Raw genomic sequence first — 20,237 nt, forward strand, 5'->3', positions numbered from 1 at the left:
ACTACCAGTGTAGACTGACAAGTGCATTAATTGGTACAAAAATATTTTAATCACACACATAGCTTACAGAACAATTGACACGTGGTTACAGGTTTTTGGAGCTATTACAATTTTGAACAAATTAAGCTTAATTGTTGATGGGACTTTCATGTAGCAGTGGGACAAGCTTGGATCACATCTTTCATATGGTAACATGGAAAGCCATATGATATGCACCAATGTTCTAATGCACAAAAAAAACACTGTCCATTAACATTAACACTGATTCACAATGGGGGGAAAAAAACTACACAAGGTGAATCCTCTTCACATCATTCCTCAATACAATACTGACTTTGTAAAGAGCCGATGGTGAGCACTGTATCAATGGTTAGGTCAATTTTGTAAACTGGAATGATTAACATCTGGAATGCCTCCTTTTAAGGTTTCTGTCCAGTAAAATAGAATGGTAACGTGCTGAACACAGTAAATGAACATCCAATGTATGAGTCCAGCAAAACTGCACATGATTTCAAGAGGTGTCTGCTACTACTCAAAATATTTCAAAGATCTTCAATAAAGTGGACCAGATTCCTGAGGGGCCCCAAATGGAATGCATAAGGTCACTGATCATTGGCCGGACTGGCAGAATCCTGGAAGGTGGAGTCACACAAACCACTCTGTGTGCTTGAAACCAGTGGCTGTAGATGGAGTAAAATACTGGAGATAAATATTAGACTTTGAATCTTAAATGATGTAATTTGTTAATTAGCATTTATCAGTTTATCCTACTGTTGAGACGGTAATGCATCAATTACCAATGCACATCCAACCAACGATGGTCCATGGCCCTATTCAAATTCAAAATAGGCATCCACTGCACTCACCAATACGGCTGACAATGTCTTCACACTCCCTGGCAGAGCCAGCTTGCAGAACCACACAGCAGAAGCCATTTGATTCAGGGGTCTCCGGGCAGTCTCTAGGAAACAACCAATCATGGATTCAGCTAACATCTGGGTTTGGCCAATCACATTGTAATCTTCCTAGCTGGCAACCACTCAGAATGTTCTACCCCTCCCTTCCCCACACATCTCCCATCTCTGCTTCCAAGAGGTCTCAGGAGAGAGGAAGAGGACTGCAGAGAGGATATGCTTTCTCTACAGCATTTTGCATTGCCTCTGATTTCCCGCCTATCAAGTGGTAACAGCAAGATTTCAAGTGCATGCTTGTAGTTAGTGGCATATTTTTAATGTTTAATGAATTAAAGCAATCCTACTGAAATTTGTTTCTCATTAAACAGTGTATAAAATACATGACATTATATATTCATACTTTTCTTAAAATAAAAAAAACACATAGCTTTTCTCATGGAAATTAAAACCAGCCATGCACGTACAAACCTGCCTTTGAACATAGTCAGTACTCACGCCACACAGAAGGCAAAGATGGTGTAGTCTGGCCGACTGTATCTTCCCACACATGAAATCTCTGGGTAGTGATGCTGGAAAAGTTCCTGGACACACACACACACACACATGACAAGGGATAGAGAATGATTCCTAGTTTCCTATTATACCTGAAGTTATTAATTGTGAAGTAAATTATATTTAAAATGCAATGTTCAGTATTGTATTTTATTTGTGTATGTGTATTCATTCATGTGTATCCATAAGGACACTCACTTGCTTGTTTGATTTTTCAGTGCAGGTCAAGTGAGTTTCTTTCAGATCAAACAGTACTGTCTGCACAAAAGATTAAGAATATATGAATAAATACATTATAAAACAAAATTTTACTATTTGGTCAAGACGTGCAATAAAGTGTAGCTGTGATCCTATTCTAAAGTGGAGCTGTTATTTTCATTGGCATTACTGTTCATTACCCTGTATTTCTCAGATTGATAAGTCTATTCACATCCACCCACCAATTGCATGTATTAACTGACGCACCTCACACAGGGTGTGACTCCATGTTTCGCAAACAATTTATCTGGAAAGGATCCAAAACAAAAAAGGGTGTGGATAACAAAAGAAGGAAGGTTGCTTGTGATCTCGCTAAACAGGTGGAATTTTTCCTTTAGGAAATGGTAGTGAGCTCAGATAGAGAAGCACTGGAGCTGTCTGCAAACTCTCTCCACACCAGGCTGAAAATAAATCCCCCGTGTCCTTGTTTGGAGACTTCACAAGTCTCCATACCTCCCAGCCCCACTCTGCCGCCTGTGCATGGTGCAGACTCCATCCCACCCCTTGTACTGTACCTTACTGGGGTGTTTCTTCTCCAGGACCAGAGGAATACCCTGCTGCAGAACTTCTTTACCCCCATACTGAAACACACAAACAGGGTGCAGGCTCGTTTCAATCACACGCTACAGCATGCAGTCATAATTACACATTCAGCCTGTATGTCAGCATTTTCACAATACAATGCTATTGAAGAATATGATTTATTGATCCTGGACAACAGACACAAATAGAATTACATATACGTCACTCACACAAAACAAATTTAAACATAACTTTTAGCATTAATAAATAGCCTACTCGCACCTGCAACGAGCAAGAGGTTAGAAGCCAATTATCCTTATTTAGATTGGACATAGATTCCAATAAAAATGCTGCATAAAAACGCATATTAATTGGAAACACACATTTTCAGATTCTGAAACAGCCATTTATAAATGCATTGCCATTGTTACTACACCAATACAATCAAGCTGCTATTTGCTAATGAAATATACTTACCATTCCAATGTTTGCCTTTCCAAGGTATTGCACAATGTACACAATCCTTCAGGAAAGAGGTGAAAGGGAGGAACAGGCATGAAAGCTAACCTTCAAAATCATTCATCAGTAAAATACACGTGTAATTCTAAATACCATTTCAATAAACAGCATGCAGCTCTTATTCAGTGTTTTACAATTGTAAATCAATTGTGATACAATAGGATAAAAAAATGAACTGACGAGGAAAAATCCTGTTTTGTACCTGCCCTCTTTAAGGCACTGTGACTGTCCCTGCTGGTGGCCGTCACAGCCTTGTTGGTGGGGCATTTGGGTTGGGCTCAGTTTCAGGGACGGGTTCTCTTGCTGGAGGGCTTGCAGGAGTTTTACCAAGGGTGTGTACACTGTCCCGTCCTCTTGCCTCCATCGAAGCAAACGCAGAGACAACGGGCGACCCTTCAACCTTGCCAGCACCACACCTGCCTGCAGAAGGCACCAGCAATAATATACTATCTTAAGTTATTATTGGCTGAGTCATTGTTGTGGCTAACAATGGACCTATTCACAAATATAAGCAAAATGGCAGTAGGATTATGGGTTGTGTGGATGTGATGACTAGAGGTGTTCTCCAGCCGTCTCACTCACCTGTCCATTGCTGGCGTTTCTTAGGGATATCCCATTGATCTCATCAATGACATCACCTGGTTGAGCACACCTGTCTACCTGGGCTTGGCTGCCCTCTATTAGATCCAACACAAAGACACGACCACCGAGGTACCTGGCCCACAGGTAAGAGACACAAAGAGGAAAACAAAAATGGATGACAGTGTGCAAGAAAAACAGGATCAGGGATTAGAAGCACTGACTGAAACTCACCTAAGCACCATCCCCAATTCCCGGCATGGCACTGCCTCGTACACCTCACACACCTGCAACATAAACACACAGACTTGCCTCACCCCTGTAGCCTCCCTATTCGTTGGGATTTTATATTTTTGAATATATATTTTTTGTTAGTAGGGTTTCAACAAACTGGAGATAGAAACAATCATTCAGAAAACTCACTGGCAAAAGCCAACTCTCATCCAAGAAGCTGCAGTTCTGAAATGACATAAGAATACAGAGAGTGGTGTCATGGTTGGCGGTTGGCGTATGTTCACTTCTTGGTGAAGAACACAATAATATGCAAGCTAGGTTTGACTGAGTCTGAGAGTCTGTGGAGTGATTCAATCCCCCCCCCCTCCTCCAGGGATGGAAAGGGTCCAATAGCTGGGTATTCCTCCCTTTTCCACAATAACACTTCCTGTAGTTGACTGTGTGCATGTGCTCTGCCTGTGCTAGCGTTACAGAATGTGCAGCTGCTTTACAGACAGTGCAAATGACTGTGCAGCTCAGGTGTTGGACGGTAGAGTGCCAGTGGATGGCTGCATGCGCTCTGGAGGACACACATGCTAGTCTGTGTCCTGCTGAATACAGATGATGTTATAGGATGGGTTCACAAATGCAATGGGCGTTCCCATTCAGGGAGAATGTGCAATACAATATGTTCCATTCCATTCCATGTGCCAGGCCAATAAAGAGTAAAGTGTGTAAAAATATAAATGTAGTGATATGGTGACACAAACATTCAGATTCCTACTCCTACGTACCTCAGACGCAGTTCAGTGAGGCAAAGTGGAAAAAGACAGAAGAGACTTAATAATATTTTCACCTCAATGTTGAGTTTGAAATCCATCTCTGACAGGACCAGCAATAGAGACAGGAAAGGTTCTGTGGTGGAGATAGAATAAAAACATATACGCTTCCTTCCTGCTTCCCCAACTTAAGTTGTCGTTATTTCAGGGCACATTGCTTTATGATGTTAGATTGCCCTATGGGGATCAGTTCAATAAAGACAAAGAAACTCACCCACAAGCTCCTCATTCCTAAAGATGGAAATGGCAGCACTGTACCACTGGAATATGAGGGGAGCGAACAATTAAACAAATTTCTAATTTTTAAAAACATCAACAGTAATGCAAATGCATATGAATACATGCTTTGCTGACCTCTAACACCTTGGGAGTGTGCAACATGTGCTGGACGACACTTCCCAAAATCCTCCGGCTGAGCGCCAGCCTCAGGAAGAAGCGTCCCCTGCCCTGAGCGGTCAGCAGCTTCCTGCAGCCGGATGTCCGCTCCACTGCCAAAGAGAGAGGACTCAACCTGCAGTGAGGACACAGAGACGAGACGGAGCAGGAAAGGGCTGCCACAGTGCTTAATTTCATTTACCTGCCCATATAGCTTTCTAGTGTTGTGTCCCCTCTCCTGCTTGTGTAGTTCACCCTGTGCCACTGAAAACTAAGCAGGGACGAGGGACCCCACTGCTCACCCGCTGCAGGTGTCCTGTTGGAGGAGCTGCTCCACACAATGCCAGTAATCCCTGCGCACAAACCCCAGGACCGGCTCTGAAGGCATGCAACAGCAAATCACCATCGTTATCACTGCATTATCACTGTGGCAGACGTACTACTGCAAAAGCACTAAAACAGTTCACAAAACCCATGTAGTCATCAATCCACCAATCTGTCAATTCTGTCGCTATACGGTGTCTCCACAACTTCATAATGACACATCTACTGTCACCGTATCACCCATATGTCAAATAACTCTGATTTGTTGTCAGATTATACAGAGACTCCCAATTCACACGTAATTAATAACAGACATTATTAGCACATTTCACACAAGAAAGAAGCACCACATTCTAACTATAGTTTCAGACGGGGTTCCCCATTCCTTGCATCAATCTGTCTGAATAAACCACCATCTGTGCGCTTCTCCGTCAGTGTCAGTCAGTCTGGGTGTCCAGTCATATGACTCAATATGCTGCCATCAGTGTCTACAGATTGGCATCAATTCATACTCACGCTGCAGCCCTTTACGAAATATGAGCTCCAGCAACTGGCAGCAGGAGGAGAGCTGAGTACTGGCATCGGTGATGGCAGCCGCATCTGACTGGAGGCTCAAGATACACACTAGATAAACAAATAATCACAACTCTCAGACATAATCTTGGATTTAAAAAAATGTGATTAGACAAAGTAGCGTGATGTGATGATGGGGGTTTGGAGGTAAGTTGTGTCAAACCTTAAATACTAGACTAATCCTCTCTGTTCAACTGTGACAGTATTGAGAAAACAGTACTGAAAACTGCGACTTCTGTCTCCTGTTTATGCATGTATGTAGGCCTATGCATGCATAAACGCATGCCAAAAGGAAAGCACCAAATTGGGGAATGGCTTCAAAGGCAGTATCTGTTGTCTACAGTTTGTAGCGTTCCTGTAATCCAGTTTGATGACAGATTGGTGGTATCACGGGCAGGTAAAACGCGTTCCTGAGCCCAACACGTTTAACTTTCAAAGCAAGATAGCTAGTAGGCTAACTGTACAGAAACGTTATGTTACGCCAAACCTAAATATAGGATAACACTTATTTACTGCTTAATACACAGGTTAAGAAATTAAATTAAGAAACAGCTGCCGTTAGGTTAATGAGTGTGAATACACCATATGCAGGGTGAATCCGTTCGGTAGCGACAGCTACACCCCCGCCCCATAACTACACGCAATGGCCCCTACAACCACAATACCTTTCAGCGTGGCAAGCAGCGGGTCTTTGGGAGGCATGATTTTTCCTTGTTGCTGGAAACAGACGTCTATCAAAACGCACCGTATTTCTGGCACACTTCCGCAAACACTAGTTACATGCCAGGACAGCCTATGCACAAGGTTTGATCTGCCGGGAAGGAAATAAAAAAATTCCGAAACGTAAAACCAAGAGACCATCCATGATTATGAGCTAGTTTATTGTTAAGACAACATCTATACTTAAAAAAAATACTAATAATATTTAACATTGCATTAAGAATACGATTTAAAAACTACAGCAATTGTGTATCCAATAATAAAATGTTATGCCAACCAAAAATCAAATGCCCTTGTTGTATCATCCTTAACATCCTGGCGACCCCATGTGGACAAGAGTAGAGACATTAGAGATAGGCTATTTCAAGGAGATGAGACGATAAAAAGGAAAAACAAAACGAAAAAGATGAAGCTAAGCAAAATTATTCCCACCCAATGTTTCCAGTCCTTGATACATACATGTTTTCCTCGTATATAAAAAACCTTCATAAATAATGGCGCACCATAAAATACCGCAAACTGAAAATATTCGCTAGAATAGCCACAGCAAACATGGCCGCTTTTAGATTCCGTTTTCGTGAACTTGTCGGAGATACCCGAATCCTGATCGATCCTCTGCCCGTCTAATAGCAACGCTCGTTGCAGTACACAACGCCGAGCTGGCTTTTAGTGAGGAGTTCATTTGGTCTGTGCATAGAACACCTGTGGCAAAATACCATTGTATTCCCGCAACGGTAAGTCAAACTTCCTTTGCCGATTTAGTTAAACCTTTGCGTGACTTTGAATTCCCTCTGCTAGGTTTGCAGCCGTGTGTCTGGTGATGAAATTGTATACCCTAGCTAAGGTTCGCTTGCCAACGAACTGGCAGCTGAAATGAAAATAGTGACGTCGCTTGTAAATGCAGAGAAGTTAGTTTTCTTGGTATGTTCCGACGACCAGATTTTTACAGATGTGGCTAGTGTAACAATGCAAGTTTATTCTGTGCATGGGAGTGATTGCGCAGCGCAATGAAACGCTGCAAAGCCCCTGTTTCTGCATTTATTGTGTCAGAGTTCATACTTATGACAGTGGTCAGCTTTGGTTCATGGTCGGTGGGACGAAGGTGCGAAGTCGAATGTGAACAGTTTACAACATAGAGGTTTACAATCGTATTTGCTGCATCGTTCAGGAAACGACAGATTCCTCTAGCCTACGTTTGAATTGGACTGGACTATGGTGCGAAATTTTAGAATGGATTGTTTGGCATTCGTTGGGTTAATTTTTCGTCTTCTGGGAGGTAGGCTATACACATTCGAAAACTGTGCTGTTAAATTGAGTAGTATAGCTACTACATTGACGGTTTGGAAAACATGGTTTCTTTCTTTCTTTTAAGTACACCCTTAATGCATGGTATCTAAGACAGGCTTTTTTTGTTGATGTTGTTTCAGAGAGAGGCTACATTTATTTTTGGATTTAATTAGATATATGGTTTTCCTTATTTCCCCGTTATCTCAAATGCATTGCTGAACAGCAGAATCTTTATTTCCTTTGTCCGAAGTTATTTATACGCTTCTTTGTAGACTATTTTACCAGATATTCAACATCCCAAATTGGAAAGACTCTCGTAGTGTGTTAATGAATGTACTGCGAGAGCATTAATCCCCGGATTTAACTTTAATCTCACCGTACTGTCGTACGACCCTATTGCCATAGGTAATTAACCAGATGTGCATTCCCCCATTTAATTTCCCACCTGCTTTCTTAATTTCATAATTTTTGTCTCCTTTTATCTTTTCATCCGTATTCTTTATTGGTCTCGTCATTAGGTTCGCTCACTCTCAGTTTTTTTTGAACACGCATTAAAAGGTTACCCAGTGTAATTCGTTAAACGGATAAGTGGCAGGGTTTCAGGGGAAAGTGTGCGTCCCTGTATATGCACACGTGCGTGTGCGTCTGACTGCGACTGGTGACAGCAAAGCCTCAGCAGCTTCATTTTAAGCCTGTTCGAAGGCGGGGTCAATAAATGCAAACGTATTCACAGAAGCTCGCTCTGACACTGGCAGTCACATTTAGGGACGTTTAACGGTTCAAACATTGTAATAACGTTCTTTCCACATTTTCTGAGTTCGGCAAGCTTGTCTCGTGCGCTCATCGTTTTTGCTCTGTATTTACAAAACAACATAGTCCTGAAGCTCCCCTCAGTCATGAAATGCTGTGAAACTCTGCGACAGAACTAGTTTTTGAACGACGTTTTTTTGTAGATCATGTTTTTCACGTTGTAACGGTGCACTTGGCATTAGTAATGTGGTTGGAAGGAAGGTTTCCTTTTGTACCTTTTTTGTATCAGTGTTTCCATTAGAAACACAAAACTGGGCTCGCACCCCGTTTCCTTCAGATATTTTTAATTAATTGTTTGAGAGTTGCGGTATGTTTGGAAGGTAGGCTATATTGATGTTATGAGGGGAACCTTGGCACCAACAGAGACACAAATTCGATCGGTGCATTAGAAAGGGGATCAAAAAGTGATAGGCGTCACACCCAAGCAATACATGCTGAAGAAAGATGCTGATTCAATACGGTTGGGTGGGGGTCATTGACTCATTTGATGTTGAAGAACTGCTCTTTTGCCGTTTCAGGTCTCCTTGGATTATTCTGCCCTTTTTTGAATGAGTTGATTAATATTCTGTCCCACAGTATTTCAAAATCTTGCCTTGTGGCATTTTTTTTGTCTCTGATTCAAGCAAGTGAAGAGTGTGGGAAAATGTGCCAGTCCCTAGTAAACCCCCCTGCTGACTCTGTGGATCCGCTGCGTGACACACAGATCTGCGCAGTGCGGAACCGCACACACCTCTCTTTGTGGACTGACTACGGAACCGCACACACTTTCTCTCTTACTGGACTGACTGTATTCCTGCTATGCCAATGTAACACCTAACAATTATAGCACCCAGCTGAAATAAGGAACCGCAATTTCATGAAGCTGTTTCATGAAGAACTGTCACTTTGGTTGTGGGATTTAAAAAAATGAAGTGAGCATGAACTGCCAGGAGTATTGTTATAGAGAAAAGCAGATTGACAGAGTAATATTTGTACGTGCATTCTGACCAGTGTTTTACCTTTCTGTTTCCACTGTGCTCCTATACGCCACAGACCTGCCAAGATGATGAAGGAGTGCCTGCAGTTCCTCATCGAGCCCGCTAAGAACCTCAAGATACGACTCAAGGTACCGAACGGAAAGACCTCATATCCTGTGTTTGCATACTCAACCACATTTCATAAATCACTGAAGCAATGAACATTCCCTCCCTGTGATACACATGTGAAGAGTGCTTCCAGCATCAAGGGCTCACCTGCATAATCACCTCACTGCATAAGTAGCAGTCTGGAGATATTTCTGTCATCTCTGGGTGCAGTCAGTTTGTTTTGCATCATTCATCGACTAGGGAATTTTATCATTTATTAATAAACGATGCAACTGTGCATTGGTGTTATTCATCATTTGGATGAGCAGATACACAAGTAGAGCTCATTAGTGAGTCATGTCATATTTTTAGGCTATCAGATATTAGCTGGGGGGTGGAGGGTGTGGAAAGGAGCCTTCAGTTTTCAAGCTGCTTTCAAAGTTGAACATGTTGATTGTTCAGTTGTAGTATCCTCCCTTTATCTCTCCTCTAATTCTGTCCTTAGTTCCTTAATACTTTTCTTTCTCACACACTCTCTGTCAGTCACTTCTTAATTTTTCTTCTATTGGCCTCCTGGCAGGAGTCTCGTAAGAAGGTCAGGAGCGAAAAGAAGCAGCCTCTTGTGGAGACTCAGTTTTTCATCATGGAGCTGGCCAGGGAACTGAACCGCGTGTGCCAGGTATGCGCTCACATAAGCGCACGCACCGTGTCACCAACACACACATTCACCCGCGTACACACACTGGGTGCTCGGCTTGGCGACACCCCTGCATACACACGCACGCTAGGCTCTGGTGCTCTTACGCTGTGTGTGCTCTGTTGCAGAAATCAGATGTTCTTAGACGCATATGGACCTGTGAGGACACCTGGCCCCCCCTGCTGTGCCGTGCTTTCATCCTGGAGTGGGGTTGCATGCTGGAGAGCAAGGTAGACCACGGAGAGTGGGAGAATGACAAGCTTTTGGGGGTCAACCTCCAAAAGTGATCGAAGGTCATTGTTCATCTGATATTTGCTTCTCTCTTACTGTGACCTATGGAGCTGAAGGTCTCATTCTTCTATACATCTTTTCTACCTTAGTACCAAAGTACCATAAGGAAAAGCAGAAGCTCTCTGTTGTGGCTTAGCTTATGTTGTGCATGCCCGCTCTGGAAAAGTGCCTGAGTGGCTCTTGTGCTTCTTGTTTGTAGGACAGACCCATGCAGACGGACGGCTGGCCAGAGAAGCGTGATTGGAAGAGGCAGCTTTTGGATATGCTGGAACAGGGGAGTGAGCAGGACATCGAGACCTCTAAGAGGATCATACTGGACTGGACCAGAGAGCTGAAGACCAAGCCTGATGTAAGAAGGGCAGGGGTTTTGTAGTTTGGGGGCTTATTCCGTACATATACAGAATGTATTTGTCAGGGCTTACTGCTTCTAGGAAGTGTTTTGTCTCTCTCTCTCTCTGTCACACACACACACACACACACACTCTCTCCCTCCCTCCCTCCCTCCCTCTCATGCACAGTAGTCCACAGGCAGACAGGGCCCCGTAGGAGACAGAAGACAAATAGACAGACATGCTGGAAGTTGAGAGAATTTTATTTAGACATAAAAACAGGATGATTTTTTTTGTGCTCCTGCCTCCTGTCCCCCTTCAGCGGAGCATTTGGCCTGGGGAGCCCGTGCTGTTGATGCTGGATGACCTGGAGACCCAGTGGCGGAAGGGCCGACTGCCCAACCTGCTGCCTGCTATGGAACTGGTTATATGGGCTGTGCTTAAAGTCGCTGAGGACAAGGTCAGCCCCTTAAAGTAAAGCGCATCAAGCTCATATATGACATGAGGAGCACATTAATGGAAAACATGGGCCCATTAAGACTTCACAAAAATTAAACCCTTTTCATTGTGTGTCCGTACCATAGACAAACACTGTCCGAGTTAAGTCTGTGTTTTTACAGGAAACCATTCCCCAGCAGTGGCTCACCAGGAAGCAGAGGAATCAGAACATTGGTGTGTACAGAGTTTTTACTTTTGGAGTAGTTTTAAACAATCTAATATATTATTTAAATCGCACTTATGCATCATGGGTAAACTGGAAATTTTAAGCTGGCTTTATTTAGCAAAAAAAAAACAAAGGCATTGTTTTACGACATTGTTTATTTCAACTGAAGGATTCACAATAAGGAGCTGAAGTGGCTGTACACTTACCTGTCACAAGCCCTCCTGAGTCTATCTGTTGCTTTCTTTTCAGATGCAGCCAAGTACATTCCGCATACTGGTAGGTGAAACCCCACACAGATGTGATAACTATGCGGATAAGAATGATGTAAATGCAAGAAAGATAAATGTGGCAGCATGAACATTTTTTGTTGTTGGACATTTTTGTTTCTATTTTGCAGTATGGAACTGGATCTGTGATGCTGCAGGTAAGTTTACTTACATTTTTAAAAATTTAAAAAGTTTAACTTTATATGGTTATCGCTTCAATGGCAAACCTTGATTGTTATGTCTCCTGTCATCTCATCCACCCCCTGCAGTGGAGGTGACCCTTGACCCAGACACAGCCAACCCTGACCTGGTGATCTCGCACGACGACAAGAGGATGCGGTGCGGATTTGAGAGGAAGGACGTACCCAACCACCACCAGCGCTTTGACGGGTGGTGGTGCGCTGTGGGCACAGAGGGCTTCTCCTCTGGCCGGCATTACTGGGAGGTGGAGGTGGGCGAGAGGGACTGGCGTCTGGGTGTGGCCAAGGAGTCGGCACTGAGGAAGGGCTACAAGTCCCTCAACACACAGACCGGGTACCTGACCCTGCGGCTGGAGAGGGGCAGTGAGCTGAAGGCACTGACCGTGCCCTTCACCCCTCTTTCCCCGAACCTCGTCCCCCGCAAGGTGGGCGTGTACCTCGACTACGAGGAGGGCCAGCTGTCCTTCTACGACGTGGAGAAGCGCTCTCACATCTTCACCTACAACAAGACCTTCACTGAGAAACTCTACCCACTCTTTGGCACAGTGGAGATCATCAAGGACCTGGTCATCAGGTCTGCAGGAACTAGGGAACAGTGCTTCTGCCCTGGTCCGTGTCTGTGGGGCTGATCTCCTTGATCCCCACGGTCAGATAGATACGAGTGAGAACCAGTATTCAATAAGTAGACGAGAGATCCACTGCTGTAAAGATCAGCATGCTTTCAAATACCTGTGCTTTGAAATAAGCCTGCCATGGCTGCTTTTTACATTGATTCTTTCATTCCAGCTTGCTAGAATCTGTAATGCACTCATACTGTGTATTTGCATATATTTGAAAGAAAATACTGTGGTCATGTTATTGTTGACTTGTACAATTCGAATCTTGTAATAATGAAGTACTTTCTGTGATGAATAAATTTACAAAATTAAAGTGTTAGTTCACTTTTGCTATTTTTTCCCCAGCACACGTATTACACACATTTATTGTGATTGCATGCATTTAACCAACGGTTCCGCTATAGCAGCTAGTAAAGACAGTAAACAGCAACTCTTGTTAAAAGCACACAATCGTTTTTATTACAAGTGCAATATATTTGACATGCTTAATAAAAACCAAATTCACAGAAGAGAATATGTAGATATTTCAGTGTACAAAATCAATTATAACTGTATTTTATTGCAAATTAAAATAAAATAATACATGTTTTACCCTTGGGTTTTTGGTATTCAAGTGAAATGTTGGTGGGATAGCAAACACAACTTAAGTCAAATGCAGACTGCTGCTAACTTGCCTATATATTTTTACTATATGACATTCAGAAATGGGTCTTCCTCTGTGTTTTTTTAAAATGTTGAGCATACTGAAGGTTTTTGGCAGTTAGTGACTTTAGCAGAGTAACAGAAAGCAATGTAGCCATATGTGTCATGAAAATACAATCTTTCGTCAGAATATATATGGATATATAGATATTTTTGCTAAAGCAATGATACTTAACCAACATGCTGGTTAAAAGTGTGAATGTGCAATTTTATCTTGTGAATCTGCACTACTGCATTGGCAATTGGCAGAATGCTGTATCAGTTACTACAACATATTGATTTCAGAACTACTCCACTTAAATATCCCAGGAGAACACTGACAATATAGACAATGTAAAATAGTCAATCAAAGTAAATACAAACAGTATTTCACAAGGATGCATGGCCCCCAAGCTTTACTTAACATAATTAAAAATGTCATACTTATATACAAAAAAAAATTAAGAGCTATAAAATTCCCTTTTCTGAGACGTCATTCAAGAATTTAGAAAAATAAATTTTTTAATTGTATAATGCAACAGTCAGAAACACTGCAATATTCCATTCTAAAAAAGCATCTAGTTATAATTCTAAAAAGCCAGCTGAGTTATTTGGTATGAGAATTGGGACTTACGGTGGTAAAGGCAGCTTCGGTTTTAAATGGATCAAAAGGGACTTCTGTCTTTCATTTCAGACGGCTTCAGAGAGACTGAAATCAGGGTACGTTTTAATGGCTATCCTTACAGGATCACTGAGCAGAGACTGCAGCACAGCTAGAAATTAAAACATGAATCACTGTGATGTTGGGAGGTAATAACTCTGAAGAGGCCCTCTCCAGTGTTGTATTTTTGGAACTCCTCCAGCTCAGGACCTCGCTTTCTGCGTCTGCCTGATAGGTCCTCCACCTCCAGGGCTCCGCCACACAGCTAATCTCACAAGGGCAGTGTCAGAGTGACCCGTCTCATAACCTGGACAGGCTAATCCAGTGCCTCAGCGAGACTGAGTAACGGGCCATTACAAATCCAGGGTCAAACATTACCCTTGAAGGAAGCTCTTTTTGAGAGTGATAGAACTCATGCAAATGTTTCCCCCACACCCCCATTAGAGAAGACAGAAATATAAGTAACGGTGAGATATGAAGAGAAATCCCAGAGCAGGGGGCCAATGCCAAGGTTTCCTCTGGGTGTAACAGACAGAGAGGACTGAGGATTTCAGAGATTCCCCCTCCCCCTCCTTCCTCGGGAGAGACGGCTGGTAATGATCTGCTGCGGAGGCCGCAGGTTCGCGCTTCACTCTGGAGGGCTCTGAGTCCTCAGGCCTCGTAGAACTTCTCCACCATTTTGGTCATGCTGGTTCCTGACACAACGCCCCTGCTCACCACCTCTTTGGTGACATGTCGGGTCACTGTGCCCCTGGTCTCTGTGTGCTGCGTGGACATCATCATTCCATCTGGTGAAAGAGCCAAAAGTGTAAGTGAGTCTGTGTGCATGCTGCAGAGGCTGATAAGCTGCTTTACCAGGAGCAGCTGAGGTCATAAGACAGTTAGCACTAGCTGTTTCTCGTGACAGAGCGGTAAAGATAGAGATCACTGTACCTGTTAAAAAGGGGTCGTCAAATGTGGTGTGAGTGACATTGGTACGAGTACTGATCTCTCCTGGAAGATGGAACACGTCTCTCCTTGTCATTGCCTGACTGCTGAATTGGGACAAGTTACCTAGGGAGAGGGGAATGAATAGAGTATGTTACCCACCTAATTAAAATTCACTTGGGTTGAAACATCACACAGAAAAAGTAATGGTTTTAGAGGGCTACCCTCATTCACATTTTCTATTACAGCATTTAACAAGTAACATTCACAAGTTTTGCTAAGTTCAGCTGTGGACAGAGAAATCAGTGCTGAAAACTATGTCATGAGGATACCTCCATCCTGGGACTCGATGGTGATGATGCCCTCTCTCTCAGGACCGAAGCCCTGTGTGGTTCTGGCCTGGACTTTAAACTTATAGGGCACATTCTCAGTCAGGTCAGACACAGTCAGGCTGGTCTCTGCGTTGTCTCCGCTCACCTGGAAGGAGCGGACATCACCTGCAAATGGAGAGCCACCCAAGGGACAATCAGACATCATAGACATGCCCTGTGCATTGTGGCCCAAGGAAGGGTGAGACCTATCAGTGAGTGCAGGAGAAATTACACAGTTTCAAACACAAGTACAAACTCACTTCAACAGATACTGTCTATGTATGAGTCTGATGGGAATATGCTTTGTACTAAGAGGCCTGACAGAGGGAGAGTTTCATAAAATGTTTCACTTGATGATGTAAGAGTTTGTAAGACTGTCCCAGTATTGCTGTGGAAGGCTGCCGCTGAAATGACTGATTTATTTTCCCAAAGAAAAAGTAGAAAAGCTGTTGAACAAAACAACTGACTGATGGAGTGAAACGCTCATCCGGCCCAGCAGGCCTCACCTCCCCCATGCAGTTGTTCGCAGGTGACCATGTAGCCCAGGATGTCCCCGTTGGGCTTGCGTGGTTTGTCCCAGCTGAGCTGCAGGGCCTCGGGGCTGAGGGCAGTGAACACCAGGGGACCGGGGGCACTGGGGGTGCTGAGGGTGAACGGGGATCCTGGACAAGAGGAGGAGTGCCGCGTTATGGAAAACGGTACAGAAGAACTGGGTTGGAAGGGAGGAAAAGGATCACAAAGGAGATGAAAGCGTGTGAGCAAGGGAGAAAGAGGGGAGGGGGGCGTCACCTGGCACAGGGCTGAGGGGACTCTTGGGATCCACGGCAGATTCAATTGTGATCACGCCCTCTCTTTCGGGACCCCAGCCTTCCTGGCTCTGTGCTTTGACCTTGAAGATGTAGGAGTGATTGGGCAGGAGGTCTTTTACCACCACAGAATTCCCTGCAGTGCTGGGCACCTCGATACGCTTCACCTCACCTGAAGGAAAAGTTAGGAAGGTTACAAAAATTCTTTGTGCTTTGAGTCCTCTGCCACTACTTGGAAAGTAGGACATACAGTACACCAGTGGTAACCAACCCTGTTCCTGGAGATCTACCATCCTGTAGGTTTTCACTCCAACCCTAACACACATCAATTCAACAGCAATAGATCCTATTGAGCTGTTAATTAGTTGAGTCAGGTGTGCCAAATTAGGGTTGAAGTGAAAACATACAAGATGGCAGATCTCCAGGTACAGGGTTGGATACCACTGGAGTACACTAACAGGGGCAGTTAACTCTAAACCAAGGCATAGTCTTAGGTAGCCTTGCACAATCTTTCTTTTACAAAAATGCCATTTTACAAGCTTTCAGCATAAAAGATAAAGAAAACGTACCATTCAAACAAATAAGGAATTCTAAAGAGCTAAATAAAAACATGGTGAAAGATAGAGGCAATGAGTTCTACCTCAATCCCACAGCACTAACCTCCACTGAGCAGTTGGTAAAGGACGCAGTAGCCCAGGACATCTCTTTCACAATGAGGCTCCTGCCAACTGACTTTGAGGGCAGTAGGTCCCAGGGCAGAGAAAACCAGCCGAGTGGGTGTGTCTGGGACTCCTGGGGTCAGCCTGGGGTCTGAGCAGCAGGGCACAGGCAGGGTTAGAGCAAGAGAGGAGAGGGAAGGACACATTGACTGCGGGGACAGCACACACTCACAATGGCAAGCTTGGGTACTGGTGATACACAGAACAAACTGACACATATGAACACAAAACTCCACGAGACATATACATGTGTTCACAGACCCACAGACAAAGTTGAAAACACATACACACAGGTATGTATACATAAGCACACACACACACACACCCAGCATATTCACAATAAATGGAAACACACAAAAAAAATATGTGAAACTACACAGACAGGTCCAGCGACACATAGCCCATTACTGACCCTCGCACTCTCTCCAGTTTAAATAAATTACCTAAATAAAATTTTACCAAAATTTTGCAAGAATAAATGAGTGTAAAAATAAATAAGATTTATGTTTCGGTATAAAAATAACAGAATCACAAAGATTATTTCATCCACTCTTTCACAATGTTTTGTTTTCCAAAATGCTGTTCACCCTGTCCAAAAGTACAACATATAATCAATTTCACCTTCATTTCAAATGTACAGCTCAGTTAGCACTGTTGCTGTGATATCTCCCTGTGTCCCTGAGGCTAACCCTGCTTTGGGCAGGAGTGCATTCTCTGAGAGGGCTGTAATGGGCTGTGTGCACTCACCCTGGAGCACCCTATCCAGGTTCTGCAGTGCGTCGTTGACGTCTTCAGACTGCGTGCGCGCCCTGCCGCTCTGACCCACGCTGTAGTTCACCAGCGTCTTGCTGTAGCCAGACACACCTGAGATAGCAGGGAGCAGGAAGCAGGACAGAGGAGGGAGAGGGGAGGGCAGGGGAGGGCAAGGGGAGGTTAAGGGGGCATGGAGTGAAGAAGGGTTGGTCGTAGGAGAGGAATTAAGAAGAGGTGAAGGGTGGGGAGTGGGTTGGAATTGAAATAAGGGTAGTGTGCAAAAAAAGATGGGAGAGTAGGGGAGGAAATGAGCAGCAGTCAGCAGAGAGGTCTCGCAGGAGCAATGAGCAAAGCACGCATGACTCGAAAAACCAAAAAGCCCCCTATCCATGAGGCCACTTGACCCCCATGCACAAAAAAGAAAAATATCTCTTTCTTTCAAAATTTTATTGCCATACAGTGAGATAACTGCCTTATCTCACATCTGGTAGTTTTGAACTTCCTCTCTGCTGTTGTAACTCCCCATAGGAAAATATTTGTTCTGTGAGGCGAGTAATTGTGTTTGCACTTTAACTTTCTGCAAACAGCGGCAGTAAGGGAGGAAGAAAAACTGTCATGGAGTGCAGTACCAAAAATACAGTTAGGAGAAACGTATGTTTTCAATGAACCTAATAAAAAGTACAAGAAAAATGAGGAAGAAAGTCTATCTCACCTCAAACATGCTGTTACAGTGTATAATATGGCTGAGTGTAATGAATTATGAAAGATTCAAAAACTATGGCCAAGATGTTGTAATTTACCCCAAGACTCTTTCAGGATGTTAGTTTGCAGAGGAGAGAAAGAAATAAAGCAAACATGGATCCCCCACCCTTAACCTTTAAGATTTAGGGAGCACATAGTACCTAGACTCTCTGGGAACTCAGGTATGTCCGCCATTACGATGGAGTCTCGCACACCATCACTGTCATAGTAACCCCTCTCAGAGCGTTTCCTCATCACCACTTCCTCCGTGCGCAACCCACCGACTTTCGTCACTCCCTGTTTGCTTGAGATGGGTTTCCCTGATGGAGAGGAGACAGGGAGAGCAGGCGGGTGTTAGCAGGAGAAAATGAATTGTGAATGGTGGTAAAGCTGAGTCAGCTATCACTGCATGGGAGTTTGGCTGACTCTGCTATTTTAGCCACTTGATGAAGGAGGCTGATTCAAAATTAATATTCCCCGAGAGTCTCTCAACACGGCAACCTCAAGTGACCTGCAGAGCGCTAAGATCTGGAATCATGCTCCTTACTGCCTCTGACCTATTATATCGCAAACTATTACAAACACCTAATTATTCACTGGAATGGGTTCAGATTCTGTCCCCAGGTATTCTGGCCATCAGGGCTGATTCTGAACTTTGCGGTGAGCAGCTAGGTCTCTGCCTGCTGTTCAAAACTGGTGCTGCTGATTCAGTCATCAGCCTGATGTCATTAGAAGGCTGAAGGCACACATTGAGAAAGCAGGCTAATGCACAGGATAAGTGTTTCAAGCATCAATCTCAGCTCTCAGAGTTTACGTTTTTAAGTTAAGTTGCTGGTAACTGAATGGAACTCTGAGTGAGGAAATAGCTTAAGCGAACATGGAACATGAAGACACATAGCACACAAGCAGTAGTATACAGCATGGGGTGCTTTCTTGTATTACAGAACTATGTTCTGCCATTAAGTGGCCGACATATTCCCTCCTTCTATCTATCTTGTCAGCATTCTTGAGCAATGAGTTGCAAATAACAGCCCCTGCACACAGAAGGAAATGGCGATGGGTTCAGTTGCAAGTTACTCCAGTTACCTGATAATGTTCAATCAAGGGATTAAAAATTAGCCAGTTAACTTTCACCTGGACGTTTAGCAGGCAAGATCATAGAGGGCAAGGCTAAATAAGTAAACAATTACTTTTCTCTTCTTGGAAAAAGCACACTGAATGCGTTTCCAAAAGATGAAAGACTCAACCCTAGTCAACATCAGGCCATGTTGACAGAATCTTCTACAGACCTAATTTAGGGAACGGAGCAATACCAAAGGATAATAAGACAGGAAACGGCAGTGCTGTTGCAGAAATGATCTGATGGGAACCTGCCAGCTAGTTATAAACTATGAATGTAATGAAGCAGAAGGCCTCATTTATCATAGATCATGAGTTCTCAAATCAAGCTGCTGGGGGGTTCTGATTTATAAGGAAAATAACGGTGAATGCCTTTAGGCTAGGTTACCTTGTCCAGATAAGTAAGTGGTGGTGGTATTTATGTTCATGCTGCCCCCTCCTCCGTGATAGCTGGGGCTAAGCTGGGAGAGGGGGGAGACCTGGGTGTGGCTGGAGGATGAAATGTTGCGCGTCATTGAACTTGAGGCTCCGGGGTACAAGAAACTCTGATCCCATCTCCCATTCATGAACTGATCTGTAAAACACAACATCAGTGACAGAATGAACACTCAGGCTGGCGGGTCCGGAAGGGAGGGAAGCAACGCTGCACCAACAAAACAACAAAAGAAAAACCAAAGCAAAAAAACCAACAAGACAACGCACACAATAAGGCCACACAACCTCCTCCGCACGGACGTATCACCAATGCTACAGCAGCGCTAAGCCTTTATATTTGTGGGACAGCAGTGCTAAAACTAGAAGCCTCCTCCTTCCCAGTTCTGCTCCAGCGAGGGGATGGGGGTTGGG

General features: G+C 43.8%; 3 protein-coding genes across 11 annotated transcripts in view; 1 reads left to right on the forward strand and 2 right to left on the reverse strand.

Annotated features, from left to right (window-relative positions):
- Positions 1-26: 26 nt before the first annotated feature.
- si:ch211-250n8.1 (uncharacterized) lies at positions 27-7,020 on the reverse strand. 4 transcript variants are annotated; one of them, XM_064323288.1, is made up of 17 exons: positions 6,892-7,020; positions 6,334-6,479; positions 5,612-5,719; positions 5,074-5,149; positions 4,751-4,907; positions 4,611-4,656; positions 4,414-4,472; positions 3,768-3,803; positions 3,579-3,631; positions 3,348-3,480; positions 2,968-3,185; positions 2,724-2,769; positions 2,240-2,305; positions 1,665-1,724; positions 1,410-1,495; positions 867-961; positions 27-680 (listed from the first exon to the last, which is right to left on the reverse strand). In XM_064323288.1, exons 2-17 carry the CDS (start codon positions 6,368-6,370, stop codon positions 646-648), a joined length of 1,311 nt encoding a protein of 436 aa, XP_064179358.1. In that variant the 5' UTR covers positions 6,371-6,479; positions 6,892-7,020; the 3' UTR covers positions 27-645. The 4 variants fall into 4 exon arrangements, with proteins under 4 accessions (XP_064179358.1, XP_064179359.1, XP_064179357.1 ...); XM_064323289.1 differs by having other exon boundaries at positions 6,848-6,979; XM_064323287.1 differs by lacking the exon at positions 6,892-7,020 and adding an exon at positions 6,666-6,841.
- LOC135248525 (butyrophilin subfamily 3 member A1-like) lies at positions 5,787-12,926 on the forward strand. 4 transcript variants are annotated; one of them, XM_064323291.1, is made up of 10 exons: positions 5,787-5,815; positions 9,518-9,590; positions 10,130-10,228; positions 10,375-10,476; positions 10,737-10,886; positions 11,189-11,326; positions 11,487-11,538; positions 11,780-11,806; positions 11,928-11,954; positions 12,066-12,926. In XM_064323291.1, exons 1-10 carry the CDS (start codon positions 5,799-5,801, stop codon positions 12,623-12,625), a joined length of 1,245 nt encoding a protein of 414 aa, XP_064179361.1. In that variant the 5' UTR covers positions 5,787-5,798; the 3' UTR covers positions 12,626-12,926. The 4 variants fall into 4 exon arrangements, with proteins under 4 accessions (XP_064179361.1, XP_064179362.1, XP_064179363.1 ...); XM_064323292.1 differs by lacking the exon at positions 5,787-5,815 and adding an exon at positions 6,983-7,122; XM_064323293.1 differs by lacking the exon at positions 5,787-5,815 and adding an exon at positions 7,170-7,309.
- A 118-nt stretch (positions 12,927-13,044) lies between these two features.
- itgb4 (integrin, beta 4) overlaps positions 13,045-20,237 on the reverse strand; it is a 28,481-nt gene continuing 21,288 nt past the window's right edge. For 2 of the 3 annotated variants that reach the window (XM_064323267.1, XM_064323268.1), the window contains exons 34-42: positions 19,780-19,965; positions 18,434-18,592; positions 17,526-17,642; positions 16,720-16,869; positions 16,043-16,231; positions 15,760-15,915; positions 15,215-15,379; positions 14,889-15,008; positions 13,045-14,743 (exon numbers count right to left, since the gene is read on the reverse strand). In XM_064323267.1, coding sequence (XP_064179337.1) covers positions 14,607-14,743; positions 14,889-15,008; positions 15,215-15,379; positions 15,760-15,915; positions 16,043-16,231; positions 16,720-16,869; positions 17,526-17,642; positions 18,434-18,592; positions 19,780-19,965 — 1,379 coding nt within the window. In that variant the 3' untranslated portion in view covers positions 13,045-14,606. The remainder of the gene's footprint in view (positions 14,744-14,888; positions 15,009-15,214; positions 15,380-15,759; positions 15,916-16,042; positions 16,232-16,719; positions 16,870-17,525; positions 17,643-18,433; positions 18,593-19,779; positions 19,966-20,237) is intronic. The other variant, XM_064323269.1, reaches the window with a different exon arrangement.

Source organism: Anguilla rostrata, chromosome 2 (genome assembly GCF_018555375.3).
Source record: "Anguilla rostrata isolate EN2019 chromosome 2, ASM1855537v3, whole genome shotgun sequence".
NCBI classification, from domain to species: domain Eukaryota; kingdom Metazoa; phylum Chordata; class Actinopteri; order Anguilliformes; family Anguillidae; genus Anguilla; species Anguilla rostrata.